Source organism: Neofelis nebulosa, chromosome 12, assembly GCF_028018385.1.
Source record: "Neofelis nebulosa isolate mNeoNeb1 chromosome 12, mNeoNeb1.pri, whole genome shotgun sequence".
Classification (NCBI taxonomy): Eukaryota; Metazoa; Chordata; class Mammalia; order Carnivora; family Felidae; genus Neofelis; species Neofelis nebulosa.
The window spans coordinates 15,101,709-15,126,828 of NC_080793.1; the positions used below are offsets into that span (position 1 = coordinate 15,101,709).

Sequence of the window (25,120 nt, forward strand, 5' to 3'; positions counted from 1 at the left end):
GTCATAGCCATCAGCCTGGAAGGATCTTTCCAGAGTACTGTATGTGCTGCGGTGTGCGAGATAAACAGAGTGGACCCACCCACGCCTCCCTCTCCCTCCCTCCCCCACTCTCCACACCACCCCCCATCCTGCTCCCTCCCTGTCTCTCACCCCCAGAGAAATTGATTAACCTGAGTTATTAGTCCTATCAAACCCTGGGAAGAAATACATGCCTGGACCCTTCACATTCACTCTTGGTAATGCCTGAATTAGATTCATTCTGTTTTACATTTTTCCTGGCAAATCCAATTATAGAATTATTTGGGGGCTCACATGGCCACCAGCTACAACGGAGCTGGCAGTTGCTCTGGAGAGTAATTCACTCTGATGGGAAGGTTTACAAAAAAGGCATTCGTAAAGTATTTACGCTGGTGGCTGGTGGAAAGACGCGCTGTTCTCACCTTGTCTTCACAATCTCTGAAAAGACAAAGAAAGAAAAGTGGCTCCGCCTCCCCCCTGCTGTGAGTCGTTCATCTTGGGAGCGGCTTTGAGAAAGGCCTGGCTCCTTGTGATGGGAGGTGGAATATTGTTAAAACTGTCATCTCACGTGGTAGCTTGTCACCAGTTACGGGGAGCTGGTAGTGACGCCTTCAGAGGGAAGACTGGCCTCTTACCTCAGCACTGGACCCCGCTGGCTCGGGCTCTGTCAGGAGCCCTTCTCTGGCCTGGGTCTCCCTTTGAGAAGCGACCACACTAGCTGTGGTCAGAGCAGACTTCTTCTGCAGAATGTTTCCTGTTCATCCAGATGGCTATTTGGTCCTGTTTTGGGCTCTAGCCTATCATCAGTTATGATATTAATACAGACGGTAATAGCGGTAATAATACCAACATTGATCATTTTTATTGGGCTCGTGGAGACTTGGGGAAGTTGTGTGACGTACCTGAGGTCATACAGCCATGAAGAAGCCAGAGCCATGATTCAAACCCAGGTGTCTCTGAAAAGACGGCCGAGTTCATAGGGGAGAGACATACGTGAATGAAAAAATGACGTGACATTATGATTTGTGAGTCATTAACCCGAGGAAAGGGAGTGCTGTCGTGCAGGAAGACTGTGGAACATTGGCTTCTGGGAAGCCTGATGTCATAGCTTCCTTACGGGGAGTTTGAACGTTACAGGGAATCCTTCGTGGACCAGGATGCTTTCAGCTGCGGAGAGCAGAATATGAGGAAAAACCGGTGTGGACAATGGGGGTCTGTGTTGTCTTCCATAACAAGAAATGCAGTTGCAGGCAGTTCCAAGGCAGGTTTAATGACTCCGTGAAATGATAGCAGGGCTTGGACTTAGTGTCTGTGATGGCCGCAGTCACTATAATACCACATCCTCTCAGGACAGTGTCCACAGCACGGGGACGAGGATGGTGGGGCTTCCCCCTGCTCTGCTCTTTTCATCCGGGTGAGAAACCTTTCCCAGAAGCCTCCGGCAGGCTTCCCATCGCGTCTCGTTGACCAGAAGCGGCACCTGGCCGCGTTCTAGCTGCGCCGGGGTCTGGGAAAGCAGGCTCTGGCATGTTGGCCGTGTGGTGCAGTAAGGAAGGTGGGGGGAGGGAGGCACCTGCCTGCCTCACGCGGAAGGCCCTGTGCTCTGCAGAGGGTAGGTAGCACGTCCCCACGCTCTGGACATTACACAGGGTGCAGTGCAGAAAGCCGAGGTGGAGGGAGCGTCAGAGCGGCTGTGCGGCCAGAGGAAGGAGTGGGATTTTCGGAGAGAGACCACAGCCTGGGCAGATATTTACAGACGAGGAAACTGGTCAGAGTTTTTAAGTGACCTCAACCCTGGTCTGTCTGGCTGTGGACCCTGATCTTTGTTATATTAAATACTCAGAGGCTGTGAACTTGAGCTGAGAGTTGAAAGACAACTGTGATTTTGACAGGTGAAGAAGGAGCTGGGCATTCGAGGCCCAGAGAATAAAGACCTCAAGACCTCACTGTACAGGGTCTGGGAGATGTGTGGCCGCACGGTATGTGGGGGCACAGAAGTAGCTCAGTTTGGCGGCATCCGAGGCCACTAGAGTCTAGGGTAGAGAGGGAGCGGGCTGTGCGTGAGATTGGAGTGAAATAATGGAGGTCTGAAGTTTGGGCCTCGTGTTTGGTTTGTCTGTCTGTCTGTCTTCGCAGCGGAGGGCCGTCAGGTGTTTCTGAGCAGAGGATAACCTGAGTGGACTGCGTGCCCCCCCCCCCCCCCCCCGGCAGAGTAGCAGGGGGGCAAGGTCAGGGCGCAGTGATGAAGCTTGAACTACAGGGACGGAAAAGAGTGGGCCAGCATCCGAGGCGCTGGTGAGGAAGAGCCAGCGGTCGTGATTGCCTGCTTGGGCAATGCCAGAGAGTGGTGGTTAGGATGACTCCAGGTTTGCAGCTCAGATTAGGGGTGGTGGTGACAACATCTATAGGAGCAGAAACCAGCAGAAGAGGGCAGCTTTGGGAGGTGAGGGAGGAAAGGGGAAGACTTCAGCTTTGGCTCTGGGGCCCGGGAGCTTGCCTCAGCGGAGAGGTCTACTGAAGGTGTGGACCCCAGGAGAGACATCCGTGGAGGTTAAGACCGTCACCCACTCGCCTTCGTTCACCCTGAGGGCAGGTGAGAACGGGAGGGGGTGCCTTTTGCCTCCTCTTTAATAAGCTCACTCTTATTTCCCTCTGGACTCTTGTGATACCTCATCTGCTTCACTGAAGTCATTTCCATTGCATATTGTGTTTCCTCCTTGTTTAAAACTGTTTTCTAGAAAGTTCCGTGCATACTGACCTGGCAACTATCCATAAATCACTTCACATGTGTGTTTTTATAGGTTCTACGAACAGTTTGGCTTATGGATCAGAGCTGCATAATCCTCTGACATCAGAGATCTGTTTCCTGAGGAAGCAGAACCAGGCTCTCAATACAATGCTCTCCAAGGGATCCAGAGGTAGGAACTAACGGAGCCATCTGCCGGCTGTGGCGTGGGAAGAATGCATTGGAGTCTGACCAACCTAGGTTCAAATTCTGTGGCTCTGTGACTTTGCGCAGGTCCCTTGACCTCTCTGAACCTCAGTATTATTAGCTGTAAAAAATAAGAGTACCTCAGGGGGCAGTTGTGACGGTTATCTCTGTGAAGCCCTTGGCACAGTGTCTCTAATAAGTATACAGCCACCTCTCGTTTGCCTCAGTTTACGGTGGAAGAGAGAAAGGCTAGAAATGCATTACTCTGCCAAAATATCATCCAGAGACTCCCTACTATCAGGGAGGTTTTCTGGTATTTCTTAGGAAGATCCTTTCTCTTAATTCTTTCTTTTTGGAGCTTAGTCCCCAAGAGCTTTCACCTACAGTATCTCTCAATACTTAAGATGTTTCTGGAAGGAGGAATTATCAGTCCTGTTTTATAGGTAAGAAACTGAGGCCTGGGGAGTTGACCGGCCTGTGGTCCCTTGTCTAGAAATGGGCAGAGCTGGACGTGGGTCAGCATCTCTGCTTTCCCTAGAGGATACTGATGTGGCTGTTGTCTTAAGAGACAGAGTCCAGGCTTCTGCAGATCATTCATTCACTCAGCAAACATGTTAGGGCCTTTGTAGACCGATACAGAGATGAATGAGACCTGGTCCCCTCCCTCGAGGGACTTGTGGTCTGATGGGAGAGGCAGCCGGGCAGCCCGTGGCAGGCCAGCATGAGGATCAGGCTTGACAAGGGCAGGCTCAGGGAGCACAGCACCCAGGAGAGGCTCGGCTTCAAGAGCTCAGTCCAGAAGGCTCAGCAGGGATTAGCCAAGGTGCCTAAGATTTAGAAGAGCCAGGGCCTCTTAAGTAGAAGAAAGAGAGCAGACAGAGGCCTGGGGATTAGTGGCAGGGAGAGTATCCACCGCTCGGGACTTGTAGGAAGCTCACTGTGGCTGGAGTGTGAAGGAGGAGGGGAGCACTTGCTCAGAAATCAGCATGCCGGGGCGAAGAGTGGGACCTGAAAAGCTCGGCCCCTCTTTGGCTTTGTGACCTTGGGGAAGGAAGTCTTAATCTCTCTGTCCCTAGATTCCGAGTAGGCAGAAGAGTGCACTGGAACATGCCACTGTGCCCCCGGGGCGTGCTCTTAACTGCCCCGTCTCTGGGTCCTGGGCGTGTTTTCTCCATCAGGAGAGGTGCTCTCCTGGGCTGAGGAGCAGATGGGGCCCCAGGTTGCTTTTTGCACAGCCCTGCTGGCCTTACCGGAGGGCTTACGGACTTTCCTCACATCCGTTGCCAGAGTTTGGGACTGTTTCTTGCCTGTGTCTATAATTTATACCCACGGTTTGCTCCGCGACGGCAAAGTAACTAGGTTTGCACGGCCCATTATTGTATAGAAAATTAAACAGGCCCATTTCATCCCAGTGACGTTTAATCTGCAGCCTTGATGTTGACAGATTTATCTGCCCAAAATGCATAAGATAATTGGAATGCCAAAATCATAAATGCCAGATTAAATCTCATTCTGTTTTGTATTCCTGGAGTGCTTGAGCTGAAGGGCCGTATTTGCGTAATAGGGTTGGAAAAAACAAATGGTGTCTCTTCTCAGTGGTGCTTTTTTTGTGTTTGCAGATAAACAGAAGGAGAATGAGAAATTACGCGAGTCCCTCTCCAGGAAGGCTGCGAACCTCGAGCTCCTTCGGCGAGAGTACGCCTGCTTGAAGGAGGAGAATGAGAGGCTGCAGAGGGAGGTCTGCGAGCGGGACAGGCACTCCCAGCAGCTGCTCCGGGAAGTGTGCAGCACCCGCAGCGAACTGAGCAGGTAGCGGTCAGGGTCACCCCGGGGCGCGCTGACCCCTGCCCAAGTGCCGGGGAAGGCCAGCAAACACTCAGGCACACGACGTCAGGTGGGAACAAAGCACAAGGAGCAGAATCGTCTGAGGGAGGAGGGTAGGGCCTGGGGGGCCAGATGGCTGGTTTTCTCCGGGGGACGTCAGGGTAGGCCTCTCTGAATTAAACAGCGACCTGAAGGCAGCGGAGGGGTGGGGGCCCTGGGGCAGGGTGTCCTTGGCCTGTGCGGAGCGGAGCAGGGAGGCCAGCGCGCCTGGAGTGAAGGGGGACCGGAGACGCTGGGTGCCGAGTCCCGTAGGCCCTCGCAGCTGTGGGGAGGACTGGGGTTTCACTCTGAGTGACTGGGAAGCCACGGAGGGGAGTCTGCGCAGAGGAGGGACGTTTGTCCGACTTAGATATGAAAGGGCTCGTACTGACTGCCCCCTTTGCAGTTTCCCCTCGCCTCTGTCTTGTCCCACGTTTCCAGTTGTCCCCCAGCAAGATCGCTCTCTTGCCATCGTGCAGTCCCGGGCCCTCCCGAGCTCTGCACCCCTGGGTGAGACGTAACCTTTAAGCTTCACTTCCTCATATGCTATCTGTGCACTGGGGACTGAGAGCACGTACGCTTTGGGTGTCGATCACGCACGTCCGGGCCGGGCCCAGGGGGCCGCTCGGGAAGGAGTGGCCGTGACTGGAATTGTCACCCACGCTTGTCAGTCTCGTCCACACTCTGGCGGCTGTGGAGTCAGAGCAAGTCCCCGTGCGTCAGAATTAACGTCCCCTCCCTGTGGCCGGGGGGCCTCTCCAGGGTGCAGGAGGAGGCGAAGTCGAGGCAGCAGCTGCTCTCCCAGAACGACAGGCTCCTGCAGTCCCTGCGGGTGGAGCTGAAGGTGTACGCGAAGCTGGACGAGGAGCACAGGAGGCCGAGAGGTACTGGGCGCGCTGCCCGAGGCGCTTCCCGTCCTGGGGCTGCTGCGTCGGGGCTGTGGGCTGGCCGCTCTTTCCGGAATGCCGCCGTCACACCCAGGCTTGCCTCCTGGGCGGAGGGGCACGCTTCGCAGCGAGCCCCTCGGGCCCACTCTTCTTCTGCAGCAGCAAGAAACTCGGAAGGACGCGGGCTGGGGGGTCAGGCCAGCCGAGGCCTGGGTTCTCTCTGCCTCGCTCCCGGGCCGTGGGACCTTCTGCAGGTCGCCTCGCCCCTCTGGGCCTGGTTCTGCCTCCATCAAACATGTGTCCTAATGTCTGTTCTGTGGAGTCTTGAGAATTAAACGAGCTCATTTCTGAACAGCACACTATCACAGTACCTGGGACACAGTAGACACTCAAGGAATAATCTGATTACACGTTTCCTGCCAGTGCGTGTTTCTTTGGTCCATTCATTCAGCACATGATTTTGGAGCACCTACCACATCGCAGGGCATTGCTGCGGGATGGTGCTTGGCCCCGGTCCTCTAGACACCAGATCAGAGGGACTTGACTGTCAGGTCTAATGTTTCAGAATCTTTTTTGAGGTGTGCTAGGGTTTTTGTTTTGTTTTGTTTTGTTTTGTTTTTTAACTAATTTTCCAGATGGTTTCTCCCTATTGAAAGTTTAGCTAGAAAAGGGTCACCTCACAGCTTTCATTTTCTCCTCAAGTCACTTTTCTTATTCTTGGTGTTGTGCCTCTTTAATATACTGTGGCTCTTAAAATCAGCCCCTTTCATTCTATAATTCCAGCCCAAATAGATTTTATTACTACTAGACATAATTTCGGGGTTTGGTGTGCAATTTGCGAGGCTTTTATGGCCAGAAGCGAAAATTAATTTCCAGCTCTTATTTAGGCTGTGGAATAGCGGCAATTAAGTCTGCCAATATTTTTGTTTTTAAGTCAAGTTGTTATTTTAAATTGTACCTAGTTCTTAGGAAGGGGAGGGCGGTGGCGATGGCGGGTTTAAGACCCTGTTGCGCTCCTTTGATGGCTGACCTTTTGGAGGCAGAAGACGTTCAAGGTTTTCCCTTTGCGCTTGTTTCCAGAGCCATCAGGAGAAGGCTGGAGGGGACAGGACCCTTTCAGTGACCTGCACGGTCTCCTAACAGAGATCCAGGCTCTGCGGGGACAGCTGGAAAGGAGCATCGAGACCAACAGCACGCTGCAGAGCAAGCTGGAGGGGCAGCTGGCGAAGGAGGGGAAGAAGGCTCAGGAAGGAGCCCTCACCGGGGCTCTCCAGACCCCGTGTGTCCCCGAGTGGCCCCTGCAGCTGGACAAGCACGGTACTGCCCCCGCACCTCCTAACCTCCTGAGATTGCGGCCCCTGTGCATGTCACTGGGACACGTGAGCTTCTGAATGGTGCCCTTGCCCCGTGGAGGTGTCCCTCCGCTGACTGCAGGCATGCTGGACCCCAGGAGCCAGGGGCCTGGCCACTGAGTAGTCGTCACCTTTGGCAGGGTGGTCCGATCTCCGTCCGGGGCCCTCGGTTCTCAGGGAAGTGGAGTTTGGGCTGCCAGCGCTCTCTTCGCCTCCTGTCTTGTCCTCCCTCCCCCATCCATTTAGCCCTGCCCATATCGCTCCACTGAAAATCCTTTTTGGTCCCTCTTACTGCCTTTCAAAGAGAATCTAAACTTCTTACACTGGCTCTCAGTGTCTTTCAGGATCTGAAAGCATCCCGGTAGGTTTGAAAACTGATTCTGTTTTGCCATTTGCTTGTGGGTTTATTGTCTAGCCCTGCAGAAGCTGTGTAGGGTAGCAGAAAAAGGACAGGAGCGGGTCCCCATCATTCCTTTGTCCCTTGCCCAGCACAGAGCCAGGAACAAGCCAGAAAGTGGTCAGACTGAAGGCAGTTGGCCAGGCCATCCTCTTTGCTCTATGGATGGAGAGCCTGAGACCCAGAGAGGGTACTGGGCTCACCCAAAGTGACATGGCAAATAGGGGCAGAGCTGCAGCTGGAAATCCTCTTTTAGCTCCCGAGTCCAGTGCTGTCCCTGGAGTACCGCCTGACCCGACGGAGCCTCAGGTGTCCGGGGTCATCACCCGAATACCCGCAGCGTGGGTGTGCACATCCAGTGGGACAAGGAATGTCAATATACTTTATACAAAAATATTGTATAAAAGTTTGGACTTAGTCTTTGCTGGGATTGGGAATTCTGTTTATTGCCCTTAATTTAAAAAAAAAAAAATTAAAATCTCTTAAAGAGCACCCAGTGTGCTTTAGAACTTACCGTGATTGATTTATTGATTTCTCCTTGATAAAGAATTTAAAGTTTTAACCAGAAGATGATGTGACGATATGAAAAAAAAAAGTGAAGAAAAATCCTTCGTGATTCTACAAAATGATAATATTTTGCTTTGCGTATTTCTCTTCATTTGATAATCACATGCCAGTGTGAATTTATATTGTTCACGTTGGGTTTTGTGCCATTCTACGGCCTTTCTTTGTTTTTGCCCAGTGTCACATCATGAATGATTCCCAGTCTTTCACACGGGCTTCCTAATTACTGTTTTCAGATTATCGCCAGTCACGAAACCATTACCGCGGTGATTATTAAAGTGGTCTCTGATTTGGAGCTTTAATAAACGTCGATGTTAATATGCTTTTTGCTGTTAAACAGCATTCTTATGATAAAATCCTACTAGTGGAATCTCAAAAGACTTGGAAAGGAGCCACGTTGCCTCCTTTTGCGTGGGATGTATATCAGTAGTGGGTGTCTGTGTTTTAAACGTAGGCTTCTCCTGGCCCTACTTTGGGCTTAGCGGAGATGGGACTGAGGAGATAGGGGGGTGCTCTGGGGACTTTGGGGCGGGGAGAACGATCCAGGACCAGGGCTGCCCAGGAGGGACAGTTGGGGCAGCTGAAGGGAGGCGGCCATTGAACAGCATTTGCTGCTTCTGAAACCGGTCCGGGGTCAGCCTAGGTGTGCCTCGCGAGAGGACCCGGGAGAATGTGTTGAGAATCCACAGTGCTGTCCCAGTGCCGCAAGTGCTCCTGTGTCCTCGAGTGGGCGTTGGAATTCTTCCTTCGGCCGGGCCTTTCTTCCTTTGCAAAAGACTTTCCAGGATTGTATTTAAGCGCGCTTGTTCCAAAGTTCTGCTCTGAAGATGGCTGTTTTGGGCAGAAAGCAATCCCTCTGAGGGTCCAGCTCCTTGGCCCTGGAAATGAAGCGCGCCCTTGGAGGCGGCTGGGTGGGAAGGGGCTGGTGGGGCGTCCGAAGGCCTGGACACTAGGCACGGTCCTCACTGTGCCTCCACACTCTGGGTAGCGCTGGCTGGATCACCTGCTGTCCCTGCCCCTCGGTCGTCCCTCCTCCGCCAGGTCTGAATGACGGTGCCGTCCTGCCCACGGTGCCACTGGGGGTTCAGGTGTACAAGTGCTCTCGAGATTTCACAGAGTGGCAGGCCACCTGGCCATCTAACTGACTTTGCCCCCTTATGCTGTTTCCAGCCCAGCGCTTCCCAATCTCTACTCTGGGTCCTCTTCTCTCTTGCTTGGGTGGCTCCCGCAGCCTCCAGACTCACTGCTCCAGTCCAGAACACGGCCCTCAGCTTGACCTTACCCTGCCTGACGCCCTCGAGGGGGCCCCACCGTCCTCCTTGTTCTGACCGTGCTGCCACCAGGGCCCTCCCTTGCGCCCTGGGCTCCGCCTACCCCTTGCTTGATCCTCCCCGAAGGCGTCCTGTGGCTCAGTCCCCTGTGCCTTTGCATCTGTTCATCCCTCTGCCTGCCTGCCTCTCTCTCCCTCCCCAGGGCCCACAGCCCCTGTGCTTCCCTCCCTTACCCTGACCACCTGGAAGGGAAGCTGCCTGTTCACTTGTTGGGCTGGAGGGTCCTTCCAGAGAGGAGACTGGGTGTGCTCACTCTGTGTCCCCGTGTCCTGCAGAGGGGATGCCAGGAAGATTGGAGTGAATGCTCGTGTGTGGCTGGTACTTTACTGTTTTCTCATTCAGTTCTTTCTCAAACGCCCATGACAGTGTATTTTCCTTCTCTTCTTTTGCATTTTGTAGATGCTGACAAGTGCCCCATGCCTGGAGATAATTCCTGCGACCTGTTTGACTCCCGCCTGGTGGCGCCACCACGGTCAGGTGCGGAGCTGAAGGCTGGGTAACTGTGGCACGATTGGGTTTGGCAGGAGGACTTTTTAAGTTGAACGAAAGGGGGTCCCTGGTCTAATCAAGAGGGTGCTTGCCAGGATTTGGGGTTTCACGTTCTCAGCAGGTTTAGCTGGTGATCTCCTCCTCTAAGCCAGTTCATCTGTTCCTAGCTGTTACCGACCTTAGCAACGTCATTGGGTCCTTGTCGCCTTAGATGAAAAAGTGTCACCGCCTTGGTGTAGCTTGTAAGGCCCTCCAGCGTCCAGCCTCACTGGGCCCATCCAGCCCTGTCCTTGTGCATCCGTGCTGCCGACAGAGGGGTCACCGTCCTGCAGACGGGCCTGCACTTTCCTCTCCCTGGGACAGTGCGGTGTGGCTCCTCCTTTTCCAGACCACCTTTGTCCCATTCTCTGCCAGTGCAAGCCCCGTTCCCTCCCTGAGACTCATCCTGAGTGCAGACTGGTCTGTGACATGCCTTTCTGGAGCCCCCCAGTCAGAGCTATTCGTCTAGACTTTTATTGATCCAAAGGTAAAGACCAACAGGCTTTACCTCTGTTTAGTGTAATCTTGCTTCGTGTGGAAGCCCGCTCACTTGTTGCTTCTCCTAGGAAGCCTTTCCTGATCTCCCTTCCCACACAGAGAATTGATTATTTTCTCCTCTGCGCTCTGGCTCTCTGTCATCGTGCTGTTACACCTCCCGCATGGTGTCTGATTAGACCACGGGCTCCCGGAGTGCAGACACTGGCCTGATTCATCTGTGCAGATCAGGGGTCTCTGCAGACTGGGTGCCTGAGAAGTGTTGGCTGAATTGAATCGAGCTTGTCCCGTGAGACGAATGAGCCCAGCGTGGGGTAATCCGCAGACAGAGGCCCTAGAGCCAGGCCTCCCCTTGCACGGTGCCTCGTGGCCTTGGGGTCTGAAGGCCTCTCTTCGTCCTCCCGCCTGGCTTCAGCGTTGGTGAACACAGGATACCGGCCCAAATCTCACATCTTCCCTCTCATGTTGTAGCTTCGGAGACTCCACCGCTCTCTGGAAATGACACGGACTCCCTCTCCTGCAGCAGTGGCACTTCGGTCACCGGCACCCCGTGCGCGTCCCACCTGGTCCCTGGCTACCGCCTGTGGGCCGATGAGAGCGGCTGCCACATCCTGGGCCTGACTGGGGACTTCGAGGCCCTGTGCCAGCAGATTGGCCAGGGCCAGAAGCTCCTTGCCCAGATGGCCCTTCAGATCCAAGAGGCTCCCCACCCTGCAGGTCTGGAGCTGGAGACAAAGGTGAGCTGATGGACGGCTGGAGGCCAGGAGGTACTCACTGAGAGCAACACGCCCAGGGGCCGCCTGAGGGCCCTAAGACGGCGAGGGTGCACAGCTTCTCGGGAAGGCCCTGGGAAGAGGGTCCGGGAAAACGTAGCCCGCCAAAGCTCAGAGCTCAGCTCCAGTCCGGGCGGCTGTCCTGTGGGGGGCACTTGTTGTGGCTTGTCACCTGTGTTAGTGAGGTCTCTTCGCTGGGGTCACCCCTTCCTGCCTCGTCCTCCCGGAACCCTCCTCACTGTAAAGTTACCTCTTGTTGAAGAACCTCGTGCCAGGTGCTTAGCATAAAGTTATTCATTCACTTCCTCCAAGGCTCGGGGGTCAGATTCTCTTTTCCTCCCCAGCCGGACCCCCAACTGCCAAGCTTCCACGGGTCACGTCTTCTGGTCCCTGTTCTCAGGTCCTTACTGAGGCCCCGTGCTTCCCGATACCCGATTTGCTGTTTTGTTTTGTTTTATTATATTGTAGGGATCAATTCCGTATTTTATATTTCACTAGGTAATAAGCTTCAGGAGAGCAGGGATGGTATTTCTTTTGCTCATTATTGTGTATTTACTACCTAGCACAGGGCCTGGTGTTCAGTGTGCATGCACATGGTGAATGGGTGTTGAACGTAGTAAATACTAGTAAGATTATTGTTCTTTGCTGATCATCTTTGGTGTACAAAAGGTTAGAAACTGTAGAAAAGTGTAAAAACATCACATAGCGCTCCGCTAAAAATTTTGGTACACACACACACACACACACACACACACACGCTTTTAGCTCATTCATGAAGTTCAATAAAACTGACTCCTACTTCTATGAATTTCATGGTTTGCCTTTCAGCTAACGTACTAACAATTTTCCTGTCCCATTCAGTATTTTTCTAGAACTTGACTTTTCTTGGCTGACAAAGAAGCCAACACGTGGATGTACCACCGTTTACGTACTCTTTCGCCTGGTTAAGGTGTGGCGCACATCCTTTTAAACCCTTTAGGGGTTGTGAACCCTTTAGAGCCCCTGCTGATCACCGTTGATACATTACTTTCCGGAAGTATCACTCGTATCCCTGTTTACAAGTGAGAGTATCCTACTCACTACACTTGCGTCTTCGTTGCGTGAGTTGGTTTGTAAGTGGGTTGTTGTTTTGTTTTTTTGCCAACTCGGTAGCTAAAAAGAGTAGGCCGTTTTATCTTATACTGATTTTATTACTTGTGAACACAGTGCTCTTTTAACTTCTTTTCTTCTTAAACTTTATTGTCTTTTCCCTTCTCTGACTCGTGTTCTTTGCTTTCTCGTGCCCTTGACACCCGCCAGGTAGGCTTTGCCCCTGCCAGCAGAGGGTGAGGGAGACTTTGCCGGCCCCGACTGGGTGTTGGCAGTGTGCACACGGCCGTGTCGCAGGGGCTGCTGGAGACGGGAACGTTCACGTCCCGTCACTTGCCCTCGGCACCCTGTGCCTTCTGGAGAGGCTCCATGGTGCCGAGCCACGCGAACCGCCCTCCCGCGGACCCTCTTCGTGGCCTAGTAAATACGGTTAACGCAGGTGGTTATTAGTCGTGGTTATTGATTGGGCTGAAATCACCACCGAAATTCTCTCATAATCTATAATTCACCAGTCTTGAAGAACAATAAATTGGTGTCGTCTGGCCCCAGGCCCTCGCTCAGCGTGTGGATACAAACCCCGTGGCCTGGAGATTTACGCTGCCCGTTAAAGCTGGCTTGTCCATAATCCTTTTCAAGGCTGCCTGTAACACCCTTCTCATCCCCCGCCCCTCCCCCTCACGCAGGGTCCACACTCGGCGCCCCCGGGCGGGTTTGTCACCGGCGTGGGCACAGCCAAGCTGATCCTCGAAGAGGCCGCGAGGTTACTGACGCTCTTCTGGAGGGTCTCACTCCCCACAGATGACCAGTGCTCGCTTCAGGGTGAACAGGTAGGAGGGGACACAGCCTTGCTCGCGGCAGATGTGCTCTCAGTTTGGGGAACAGTCAGAGGGAGGGGAAGGTGCCTTGTTTGTCAAGAGTGACACGCCAGGTGCCGTGCCGGCTGCTTCAGGCGTGTTCTTGCCTGCTCCCCCAGCGCCTCTGCTGGGCCGGCCTGTGCTCCTGACTGACCGCAGGCCCACTCCTGGTACGTCTTTGTTGAGGGAAATCCTGTCTGCATCTTGTACAGGAAGCTGAGACTGCGGGAGAGAGGCCGGACCAAGGGTACAGAGCTGATTTTGAAGGCACAAGTAGCAGAATCCAAAAGATACGCTTTTATTGTACAGGTTTTAAGTCCTAGTTTGTCCTCGTAGACTAGCTCATTCCCTTCCACTCTAAATCTCTTTTCATTTTAGGTGCCTTTCTCTGGACCGTCTGATGCTTCTGGCATCATATTTTAGTGGGTCTTGCTCCAGTCTCTTCTATTACTAAGAAAGGTTTTTGGTTTGTTTTTTTTTAACCAATGAAAATCATTTATCGTGAAACCACTGAAACTTCCCTTGAAAGCTTGACTTTGCAGTAACTTGAACGTGACTGAGTTAAGAACCGTTGCTCCCACCACCGCCCTCACGCCCATCTTTCACGGCACAGACCGGGCATCCGGCAGAGCAGACGCTCCCTGGGGTTTAGTCTGCGGGAAGCAGGTCGAGCAGCCACTCTGGTCATGAGAGAAGCGTCCCTGGGAGGAAGGGCCCGCAGATGACGAAGAGTCAGAACTGTGCTTGGCGGTCTGACAGATTCGCTCCCCTTCAGTTACCTGACCTGTGACTTTGTGCCAGAGGCCAGCAGGCAGGCAGAGGGGAGTTTGAGTTCCACGCTGGTACTTGCCCTCATTACACCCGTTCTGACGGTGCTCGGGTCCCCCCCCCCCGTCATGGCAGGGGAGCAGCGGCGAAGCAGCTCTCTGCTCCGAAGGGTCTCATGAGCCCCTCCTGAGGCTTCCCTCTCAGGATCCTGGGGAGGAAGTGTGGGTGCACGAAGCTTGGCGAAGTAGGTAACTGGTCATTTCGCAGGGCAATCATGTTTTGCCCACTTCTAGCGGGGGCGGGGGCCATGGAGAGGGAGAGGGCCCGCTGGGCTCCAGACCCATGTTGGCCTTTGTTTTCTGCTCACCCACCACGCTCTTCCCGTCATGGGCCTGATAGCACAGATGCTCTGACTGTCCCCCCACCCCCACCCCGGCCCACCGGCTCCCACTCGCTGGCTGGCTTCTTCTCACCTCTCAGGTCTCAGCTTAAAATGTTACCTCAAGGTCAGAGAGGGCTCCCCGATGGCTCAGTTGTAGCATCCTCTTCTGTTTCATCACAGCCCTGATTAAACCATATATTTGTTGTTAGAGTTAATGTCTGTTTCCTCTGTTTTCCAGGAGGGGCCATGGCTATTTTCATATGTTTGAATGAATAGTTTTTCTCTCATATTAGCAGCCTAGCACTTGCCCGTATGATTTATAAAGCACAGTGTGTCCGAACGAAACCCAGCGCAGTGTTTTTGTCCTCAGCACACAGTAATGTCTGTTAAGTAGACGGAACGCAGTTCTTATTTCATGTGTGTGTATAAATATAAATTATAGACACGTTGATCTCTCCCACCGGCCAGCTAGTCCGGCGACTGGCCAGTGCTTGTGATGACTCACCCTTCTTCCCAGACGTTTGTCGTATAATTGATTATGCTCACTTTAGCATCATAGAATTGGAGAGCCAGAAAAAGGACCTTAGAGACACTCCAGTACGATGGCTCGTGGACACAGACCCCCTGTGTGGTGTTAAATTGCCTCGAGCCACTTTTCTGCCCCTGCCTGTGTTTCATATGGTGCCTTTTTCTTAGTGTGAAATGTGTGTAAAGCAGATTTCCAAGTTGTCGCCAGCAACCCCAATGGTTTCTTTTACGACCTAAGGTTTTCTCTGTCATTAATTTGCCTTTTGCATGTACTATACCACCCCCCTGCCATCCCGAGGACTAGTCTGGAAAGTGTGTGCCATGCTTATCTGTTTATCTAAGAAAGTTGTGAGGAGAGATGCGAACATATACACCTACTTGTTTAGAAAATTTTTGATTAGCTGGAACAATAAACGATCACAAGAAAGCAGGCTACCTGGGGAGGTGGGAAGGAAGAGGTTGGAAGGACGGGCGTAGAACATAGATTTCTCTCCCGAACGGACCTTGTTTCGCCAAGTTTGACACTGAAACTATGTAAATGTTTTAATTAAAAATAAATCAAAATGAGAATAGAAGCAATCTCTTAAAATTCATGGCAGAATGAAACAGACCTTCCTGTAGACATCGTTGAAGGCGTCACCCACGCAAAGAGGAAACATGTCAAGCCTAGAACGCGGTAATTTGACTGCATCCCTAATGGAACTACTCGGAGGTTAAAAAGGACCTGCAAAGGGGCGCCTGGGTGGCGCAGTCGGTTAAGTGTCCGACTTCAGCCAGGTCACGATCTCGCGGTCCGTGAGTTCGAGCCCCGCGTCTGGCTCTGGGCTGATGGCTCGGAGCCTGGAGCCTGTTTCCGATTCTGTGTCTCCCTCTCTCTCTGCCCCTCCCCCATTCATGCTCTGTCTCTCTCTGTCCCAAAAATAAATAAAAAACGTTGAAAAAAAAAAAAAAAGGACCTGCAAAAACCATTTTTGATTGTTTCTAGTGATATTGTTAGTAATGATATTGGTGCTGATAGTTAAAACTGTCATATTTCTATTAGAGGACCAAACAAATAGCTAATTTATTAAGATTTTTACTGTCAGGGAAGAGAGATAAATTAAAAAAAATCAAAGAAATAAAAATCCTGCCATCCTTGATTTGAAAATGTCAGCATGAACTCATGGATTTCCGATTAAAACATTGACGCTTAGGTTTTAAAAATGTCCAATCCAGTACCAGTGAGTACCCCAAGCACCAAATTATGGTTTCTAAGTACCTTTCCCCACTCACGGGAACGAGGACTCCCTGGAGAAATGGCTTGATTCTAGGCCTGGGGCCGGAAGTATACACTATGAGCCTCGGACATCTTTTCATCCTAGGGAAGAAGAGGGGAAAGAGGGAGTAAAACAGATTTACGGCGGTTCTCAAAATATGGCCTCCTGGACAGCGGCATAAGTGTCGTCTGAAAACTTGTTGGAAAGGGAAATTTGGGGCCTCACCCCAAACCTACTGACTCAGAAGGTCTGCTTTTACAGGTCGTCTTGGTAGCCCTGGGAACCACTGGATTAAAAGGAACTTAAGAGACGTATAGTCACGTGCTAAACATGGAGTTTATTTGGATGCTGGGGAATCAGACCAGTTGTTCAAAAAAATTACGATGCACTCAGGGAAATGTGTCTCCTGACATGTGGTGATATTAAGCAATTTCTGTCATTATTTGAGATGTAGTGATGATGTTGTGTTTTTCTTTTTATAGATTTTGTTTTTTTTCTAGACCTATATAGCAAACAACTGTATGGCTGTGAAATAGAATTAGCTCCTGGGATTGAATTTAAAAATAGTTTTAGGGTGCAGATGGGCAGGGACGGAGACGTAAGGGGTTTGGCTGTGAGTTGATAATGGCCGAAGCTGGGTGGGTGCCTGGCGGATCATTATCCCGTTCCAGGACGTTTGTAAATGTTTAAGATTTTTTATTACAAAAAAGAAAAAACCAACAACTACAAAAGCCAGCTCCGGGAGTCAGGCCACCTACTCGTGCTGGAAGGGGCGTGGGGCCCAGCCCTGAGCTGGGCTCTGTGGCCCTGAGGAGGAGTTGGTCTTTTGAACTCTCCCAGGTGTCGGGCACCCTGCTATGCACTCAGCACCTCCTTCCATCCCTTCCGGGAGCCTCCAGAGCTAGGTATTATTATTGCCACCTTCCAGAAGGAGGGACTGAAACTTCTTGCTTTGTCATCATCACAGCTGGAAGTGACCAAGCCGGGTCGAGCCCTGTTGGCGTTTACCGTGGCGAATTCGTTCTGTAAAAATGAAGATTTTAGTTCAGTGGAGCAGCAGACAGACACAATTAAAATTGCTCGTTTTAAAGGCTGGATAGAATATGTATAAGGTGCAGGGCGCCAGGGTGGCTCAGTCGGTTGAGCATCCGACCCCTGATTTCGGCTCAGGGTCACGACCCCAGGGTCATGGGATTGAGCCCTGTCGGCTCTGCACTGAGTGTGGTGGAGCCTGCTTGGGATTCTCTCTCTCCCCCTCTGCCCCTCTCCCCTGCTTGCTCTCTCTCTCTCTCTCTCTCTCTCTCTCTCTCTTTAAAATAAGGCGTTTGGGGAGAGCAGGTGAAAATTAACCCACCAGTTGGCAAAGGGTCTCGCAGCACCTACCGTGTGCCAGGCGCTGGTGGTCAGAGGGAAGAATGGGGTCTCGGGTGAAGCAGCAAACAAGTAGATGACCAGTTACGGTTCCACATGAAATGGGCAGTGATAGAGGGAGCGCTGGGCACAGTGGGTGCCCGAAGGAGCGCTAACCAACCGAGACTCAGGGTGGGGAGGAGTCTCAAGGAAAGCTTCCTGGAGGAGGTGTTGCCCAAGGTGACTTTTGGAAGAGGACTGGAGGTTAGCCAGGCAGGGGTGGGGAAATAAATCATTGTCTGTCTGCAGGTGTATCTCCTTTGCGTCTCACTCTAGATGGATGGGTCAGGGGTTATCCAGGTTGTGTGGCCTAGGAAGCCATGACCTGAACACAAATCTTTGTGGGCTCTTAGCATGAGGAAGAGAATCAGAGAAAACCGCAGGTTTAAGTTCGGGTCTGTTGTGGAAGAACCGTTGACAGTCTTGGAGCTGACACAGTTGGTGAATCTTGAAAGTAGGTTAAAGCAGGGAATCAAGAGACGATACATACCTTAAACACTGTAATTTAACTGAAAACAGTTCAACGTACATTCATTTGGCATTCTTTTGATGTAGGGCCGGGGCCTTTTCTTTGAATACGGGTCTGCTGATTAGGGTTTCACATCTTCCTTCTTTCATAAACTACATCCATAATGTATGTCTGTCACTTCCAGTTTCTGTTTCTTTAAGATGAAGAAAAAAACGCAGACACTTGTAAGGCAACTCGAATATAGAATTCTTCTAGACTCCGATCCTCCCACGTCTTCCAGAGTTGGTCCCCCCCACCCCACACACACCTAATTTGCCAGAAACGTGGTTTTTAGTGACTTGCCTTTATCACGTCTTTTCTGAGGCATATGTTTTCATAGTTCTCTGTTCTCATGTATGTATTTCACGGGTTTACTAATACTTAATTAAATCCTGTAACCGATTGCAAGTACAATTGCCTTATAGACAAGCTTGGGAACAAAGTAAAGTGGTTCCTTGTACGCTGACCGCCCAACATCTGCCCTTTCGGGAGTAGAGGTGTTTCACGGAAGCAGAGGGTAGCCTGTGGTGGGGGGGGGGCTTATGAGAGAGGAGGGTCCTCACCTCTGTGAGCTAGTTCCCTGGAGACGGTGGAGAGAGCCCCCGGGGTGTCCACATTCCACGGGAGAGCTGGGGACTCTGGCTACCCATGCACTCTCCCCACCCCTCTAAAAGATGGAAGCTGTCCGAAGGATAAAACTCTCCTCATAATGCTTTTTTACATTCTCTTTTTTGTACCATCAAAAAACTTGCTTTATAGTTTTTGTAAAAAACTATAACAGAACCTCACACAATTCTGATACATTTTAAAAAATGAAAAATAAAACTTCTAAATCACATCCCTCAGAGATAAATCACCGTTAATCATTTTGACGTTGTCTCTTCGTCATCAATTTTTTAGACATCTCCGTATATGCATGTACGGATATAGATGTATGCGGTTTTCTGAAACAGGAATGCCTGATATACAATAGCTGTTCTGGGCTCTTTTTGTCACTAATTGTGATCATCTTTCGACGTCAATAAATAGAGTTCCACAACATCGTTTTTAGCAGCCGCACAGTTATGCCATTGTCTGTAAGACCCGCGATTTACTCATCCAGACCCCTGTTGGAACAAAGCAGGTTGTTCATTGGCTCCTGCTATGAAGAGCGCGGAGATGAACCTCCTGGGACGTAGGCGTCTTCCTGTGCTTGTGTGGTTACTTATTGGGGCAGATGCCCAAGTATAGAATTGCTGGGTCAGCAGGTTGAGAGCGTCTTACGGTTTGGGAAATCTTGCCGGGGCATTCCCCCCCGGGCCGCACCTGCGGCCACGAGAGTGCCTGCCCCACACCCCGGCTGTCCCTGGACTTGGCCCATCTGACCAGCAGAACATGGCTTCTAGTTTTCACTCAACTAGCATCGTCAGGAAGGTCATGCATCTTTTTGTGTGTCTTTTAATTCTCTCCTGTGTGATACACTGTTTTGTACTCTTCGTTCATTTTTCTAATTCCTTTTCTCCTGAGGCTGGAGAAATGAAGGCAGAGATCACCAGACTACACAAAAAGCTGTTTGAACAAGAAAAAAAGTTGCAGAACTCTGTGAAGCTTTTGCAGCTGAGCAAGCGCCAGGAAAAAGTCATCTTTGACCAGTGTAAGTGAGCGGTGGGGGGCGGGCCGCCACGTCCAGCCACTTTGTGCCTCCGAGGACAAAAAGCCCAGTCCCGGACACCTACTTTGGAGCCCAGATCATGTGTCCTCATGGCTCCTATTTATGGGTTTCCTTTCATACTTCGTCCTTTTTGACCCGCACAGACAAATAAATTCACTTAACAGACCTCAGTGGCGAGGCCACGTGGTGCCAGGGACAGTCATCTCGGTGGGGACACAGGTGTGTGGGGTGTGCTTTGACGGGAACGTGTGTGGGGTAGGGTGTTGGGGAACCCTGAGAGGGGAGTGGGGGAGGGCGTCCTTCTGTCCTGGAAGGTGGGCTTCTTGGACAAAGTGGCCCCTGAGCTGAGTCTGCCAGAAGGAGCAGGTGTTGGTCAGATGGAGCGGTGCAGAGGGGCAAGAAGTAAGGGTTCGTACGTGAGAAACCTACAGCGGCTCACGTGGCTGGAGCAGGACTGCGAGGGGCAGGTCAGGGCTGGAGGGGCCGCTGGGACCAGGACTGCGGCGTGAAGGCCTTAGAGGGCAGGCCCAGGGCGGCTGGCACGCAGGGCAGGGCAGGGACCTGTCACCGCGGCTCCCCTGGTCCTGGCAGGCGAGGAGGAGGGCCTCGGCCGCACCGCGCGGATCCGGGGGAGGGGATGGTTGTGAGGCCTGCTTCCCAAGGCAGATCCACAAACTCAGGCTCAGAGAGGCCAAATGACATTTGTAACGTCAGGCCTCGTCCGATCCAGGAGCTTCAGAGATCGTGGGAACCCGCAGCCCTGGGGCGCCCCTCGTGTCTGTCACAGCCCTGGCCGGCCTCGCGGTCTGCCTGTCCCCCTCCCTGTTGTGGGAGGGCCGCCCACTGCGGACCTTCCCTCCGGAGGTGTCAGTCTGCCCCGTGCTGCTCGCTCACCAAAGGCCGACGTTTCTGTGGCATTTCTGAGAAGCACAGAACCTAGATTGTGGTCGGGTGGGAGTTCTCCTTAGCCACCCCCCAGGGACCTTCTGAACACGGACCCCGTGAGACTGGCAGAGTTTGAACTGCGGAAGAAGGAGACGCGGTCGAGGAGCAAGCACTAACGTCCTGCTCGTGCCCCCGTGCCGGGCTCTGGGGACGGAGGTGAACGGCACCGTTCCTGCCAGCACAGGGCTCTGGCCTGATGAGGGGGACATGGAAGTTAGCTGCCGGGCAAGGCACTGGGTGCATCCCCCGCAGCCTCGGTGCTTCGAGGCTCTGGACCCACTGGGTCTTGAGTAGGAGTTAGAGAAGGGCTAGGGACAGGGTTGTGGCAGGTGGCCTCGAGGGTGGGAACTAAGTATTCAGGAACACAGGAGGTGCGAGGGGATTTGCCCTGAAAGACCGCGTGAAAGAGATAAATAGGGACCAGGTCCCAAGGGGCCTGTGGATGGACTCCAGGGGCTGTTGGTGTTCGTCATGTCTCAGAAGGTCCTTGTGGCCGAGCGCGGAGGGGCCAGGAGGCAGAGACCTCTGTGGGGGCTGTGGCAGTTCCCCCGCCCCCCGCCCATGACAGCAGGGCTGGGGCGGGGCTGTGGAGGGGAGGGGATGGTGGGCAGATAGTGAAGACGTTCGTGTCACTCAGAGAAAAGGAGCCCTGGCGGGGCCTGTGGGGGACAGTGCCAGTCGTGGCCACGTGTGAGGCGGCTGTGGAGCATTTGGGTCCGACCCCAGGGCAGCAGGGGAACGGGACAAGTCCGGGACAGTTAGGACTCTGCGTTAGCACCTCCTGGGCAGCCCCGAAGGGTCACGGGGCACTTGCCGCTGAGGAAGTTTTGGAAGCGGGCAGTAGGTTCAAAGCTGTAAATTACTGTGGTAGATCCAGAGGACAGAACCCAGCCTCGGGGTCCTGCCTCAGTGACATGCAGCCATTAATGAGTGCCGTCCTGTGTCGCCTGGACTAAATGACTCCCCGAGCGTCTTATTCCTCATTTCTAACGGGAGATGGTAATTCCAAAGGATTCAGATTGACCAGACAGGCCTGGGTTCTAATCACGACTTTGTAAAAAGCACCTCAGTTTTCCTATCTGTAAAGTGGGATGGTAAGAATACCTAAACTTTATCGTACTCTGGGAACAAAGCAGATGCTCAGCAGACCCTAGTTCTCTGCCTCTTCTTTTCCTGTTGGCTCGGACTGAATTCCGGGTGTGCAGGTGGCAGACCATTCATACAGAAAAATCACAAATGTCTCACACCGCCTCCCGTGCTGAAATGGCGTCACCCACCTCCGTGTCTCCAGGGCCTGGCCCCGAGCGGGGACCGGCTCAGAGCTGGGTGAGGGGTTGCCCAAGGTTGCTCAGCGGGCGGCTGACTCCAGCTGGGCTGTGTGCCTCATCCCAGTGAGTCGGGTCCTCGGACGTTTCCCCAACCCTGCCAGCCTCACGGGGCTGCTTCTGGCTCTGAGGGGCCAAGCGGAGGTCGACGTAGTGTCCCCTCCCCTGCCTGCCCTCACCTGGTGACTGGGGAGAACCAGGGCCCCGGGGCTGGTCGGTGCCGGAGTCAAGCAGAACACGTGTCCCGGAGCGTGCAGGGGAGAGGAGGGACAAGTGTCACTTCCCTCACAGCCTCTGACGCAGGAGAGCCTGCTGTGCAGGGTCGGGGTTATTCGCTGAGGTCACAGTTCACGAGCTAGACACCCGGGTCGGCGTCTTCCCTGCCAGCAGTGAGGCGGGAAGAGCACCGTACTGAGTGGGAGAGTCGTGGGTTCGAGTCGCACCTCAGCCCCGGGCAAGCCTGGGTTTGGACGAGCTCATCACTGCGCTGTCTTCCCAGGCTGCTCCTTGCAGCAGGGATTTTGGGCTCTGCAAGGTGAGCGGTATGGTTCAGACGTGAGGCCTCTGCAGCTGGGGGCGGGTGAGCCCTGGCTCCTCGCTGGGAGCGTGGCACTTTGGGACTCCGGTACCCTTCCGGTATGATGTTTAACCTCCATACCTGGGAGGCTGAATCTTTTCTGGGTCACAGGCCCCTTGGCCGGTCTCAGGAGAGCTGTGAGTTCTTGCTGCAGAAAAACGCACACATCCAGATGCACACAGATTTGCGCTTACTTTCCAGGGATTTGGGACCCTCCTAAAGCAGATCCCGGACCCAGGTCGAGGGGTCTGCAGCCTGGGGGTGGGGGAGGGCACAGAGAGACAGTGGGCACCTCTGAAATTGACGTCGGCCAGTTAAAAACAAAGCCCACACCGGCTATCTCCCTCTGCCACCCCCCCCCCCACCAGCGTCACAAATTGCAAACAGACTTTATTACCCCCAGATGGAAATTTTTTTGTAAGGCAAGAAATATTTTCCCCAGGCCACCACGTGGCTCCTGTTCTGAAGGAGACACTGGGGAGTTGGGCTGTATGTGTGTTGATGGGGAGTCTGTTTCATCCTTGGGCACCATTGGCCAAAGCCTAATTCCAGAAGCCTTGGTTCTGTCTCCTCCGGGGAGTAAATGGAATCTGTGACCCTCGCCAAGGCCTGCTTAGAAAGGACCCCGGATCAAGGCAGAAATCTCTTTCGTGGCGGCATTCCCCCTGCTGCCGGTGTTTGTGCCGGACAAGAAAAGGATTGAGGGAGGAAGCGGCCTTCCTGTACATTCGGCTGCACCCCCCTTCCTCCCTGGGGTTCTGACACACTGACGATCTGCCTGCACGCAGCTGAGAGCGTCTGGTCGGCGGGACCTCTGAAACCGTCCTACCTGGGGAACCACGTCGGGTTCCTGTACCTGCTGCAGGGAGTCCAAGGAGGAAAAATGCCCAGAGTTCATGCTTTCCCTCGGCTGATGGGAAGCCCGCCCTAAGGGTAAAAGTTGACTTTGCAGAACTGCCCGTGACCCTTGCCTTGGGCCTTGGCACACGGGTTTGCTTGGAGTCAGGCACACCCCCTTCCCAGAGAAACCACAGCGTGTGGGGGCTAGTCAGTCACAGGCCTCTCCCCTGCCCTGCACCATTGGCCCCCAGACCCATAGAGGTGAGGCTTTGGGGTGCCTGGGCGCCCGCCAGCCTTGTGGAGCCTTGGTTTTGTTACCTAAAACATGGGCCGGTATTGCTGTGAGGTTGTGGCCTAGCATGAACGTGAAGGGGTGTCTCCGGTACCCCACGGATTCTTTGGTCTTGGGCCGTGTGATGGGGCAGATGGAGCCTCCCACACCCCTCTCTGGGTCTGGATGCCTCGGGCCTGTCCACGTGTCTGTCTGACCCATTTGGGGTTCAGGAGCCTCCTCCCTGCAGCTGGCTTTTACGCTGTCTTCCTGGGCATCTGTGTCTAACGATCCCTGTTCTTTCTTTCTCCTCAGTGGTCGTAACCCACAAAATCCTCCGGAAGGCCCGAGGAAACCTGGAGGTAATGCCCCTTTGAGTTCTGTTACTGAAAGCCCATTTGGGGCATGGGGAGTGGGTGCAAGGCAGGAAATTACTTTGGAAAAATGAAGTTGAAGGTGGAACTGGGACACACATCCTCCACGATTCTATTTTTCTGCCAGTAGCACATAAAAAGTTTCGTTTTAGCATGGCATGGTTTCAGTGGTTGTTCTAATCATTAAGTTTGTGTGCTCTTTTTACGAGTGACGAATACCACAAACAGTGCCTGGCACATAGTAGGTGTTTGATAAACGTTTCTTGAGTGAATGAATGAATGAATGAATGAATACAGTATGATCTCACTGCCATTTGGTTCTATAAATATTTACTGATCAAACAGCATGTCTTTGAAAGTAGTTTCACAGTAACAATTTTGCCTTTAACTCTGTCAGGGATCTTAACTTCAGAAACCCTCCACTGGACCTAAAATTCTCCTTTTCTCCCTCCCTTTTCCTAGCTTAGGCCCGGGGGTGCCCACCCAGGAACATCCAGTCCCGGCCGACCAGGCTCGTGAGGAGAACTTGCAGCCAATAAAGCCTGTGGTTCCCACCGAGCTCATGCTGTGTCTTTGTTACAAGTGGGGTTTCTATTTATTGAGGGGGAAAAGAAAGGACTGTCTGGCTGAAGGAAATCTACTTTTCCCTTTATGTTTTCTATCCTAAAGCTGGTTGAAGGGCTGTTATCAAACAGTGTTCAGATGCTCAGTAATGAGGCTTTTCACGGGCCTCGAGCTTCTGGGCGCTGGGTGTGCCCCCCCCCCCCCCCCCCCCCCCCCCCCCCCCGTCCCTGAGCTGCAGCCTCGTGTCTGTGCACGGTGGTGGGCTTCGTGTCCACCATGGATTTGCCGAGTGCTCAGCCCAGCCTGCGGTTTGAAGATGCTCAGTGAGTGATTCGTTTCAACTTGGTGATTCGGTTATTGCGTGTAGAGCCCCAGAGCCCAGGCCCTCAACTCCACAGAGGGACAGGCCAGGGTTTCGGCAGTGGCCCGGCCCTCAGATACCTCACAGGCTCTCTGTCCAGGCTGCTTAGGTGTCTAGGGATGAACGATGCCATGCGGCGTGGCCAGGGCACTGGTGCCTGTATCTGGCCTACGCTGGGCAGTACATGGTCACATCCTAGAGCTGTCCCCGGAGCTGGTGCGTTCCCAGGGCAGGAAAGATCCAAAGGTGAGGCCCGGAGCGGGGACTTGTCACTGCA

At 53.1% G+C, this 25,120-nt stretch overlaps 1 protein-coding gene across 7 annotated transcripts in view; it reads left to right on the forward strand.

Moving 5' to 3' along the window:
- Positions 1-24,476, forward strand: part of CDK5RAP2 (CDK5 regulatory subunit associated protein 2) — a 171,049-nt gene extending 146,573 nt beyond the window's left edge. For 6 of the 7 annotated variants that reach the window (XM_058694350.1, XM_058694351.1, XM_058694355.1 and 3 more), the window contains 10 exons: positions 2,820-2,936; positions 4,570-4,759; positions 5,576-5,697; positions 6,781-7,017; positions 9,744-9,821; positions 10,839-11,104; positions 12,913-13,056; positions 19,442-19,568; positions 23,860-23,906; positions 24,381-24,476. In XM_058694350.1, coding sequence (XP_058550333.1) covers positions 2,820-2,936; positions 4,570-4,759; positions 5,576-5,697; positions 6,781-7,017; positions 9,744-9,821; positions 10,839-11,104; positions 12,913-13,056; positions 19,442-19,568; positions 23,860-23,906; positions 24,381-24,437 — 1,385 coding nt within the window. In that variant the 3' untranslated portion in view covers positions 24,438-24,476. Of the gene's footprint in view, positions 1-2,819; positions 2,937-4,569; positions 4,760-5,575; positions 5,698-6,780; positions 7,018-9,743; positions 9,822-10,838; positions 11,105-12,912; positions 13,057-19,441; positions 19,569-23,859; positions 23,907-24,380 lie in introns of those variants that run through there. The other variant, XR_009251448.1, reaches the window with a different exon arrangement.
- The last annotated feature ends 644 nt before the right edge of the window (positions 24,477-25,120 follow it).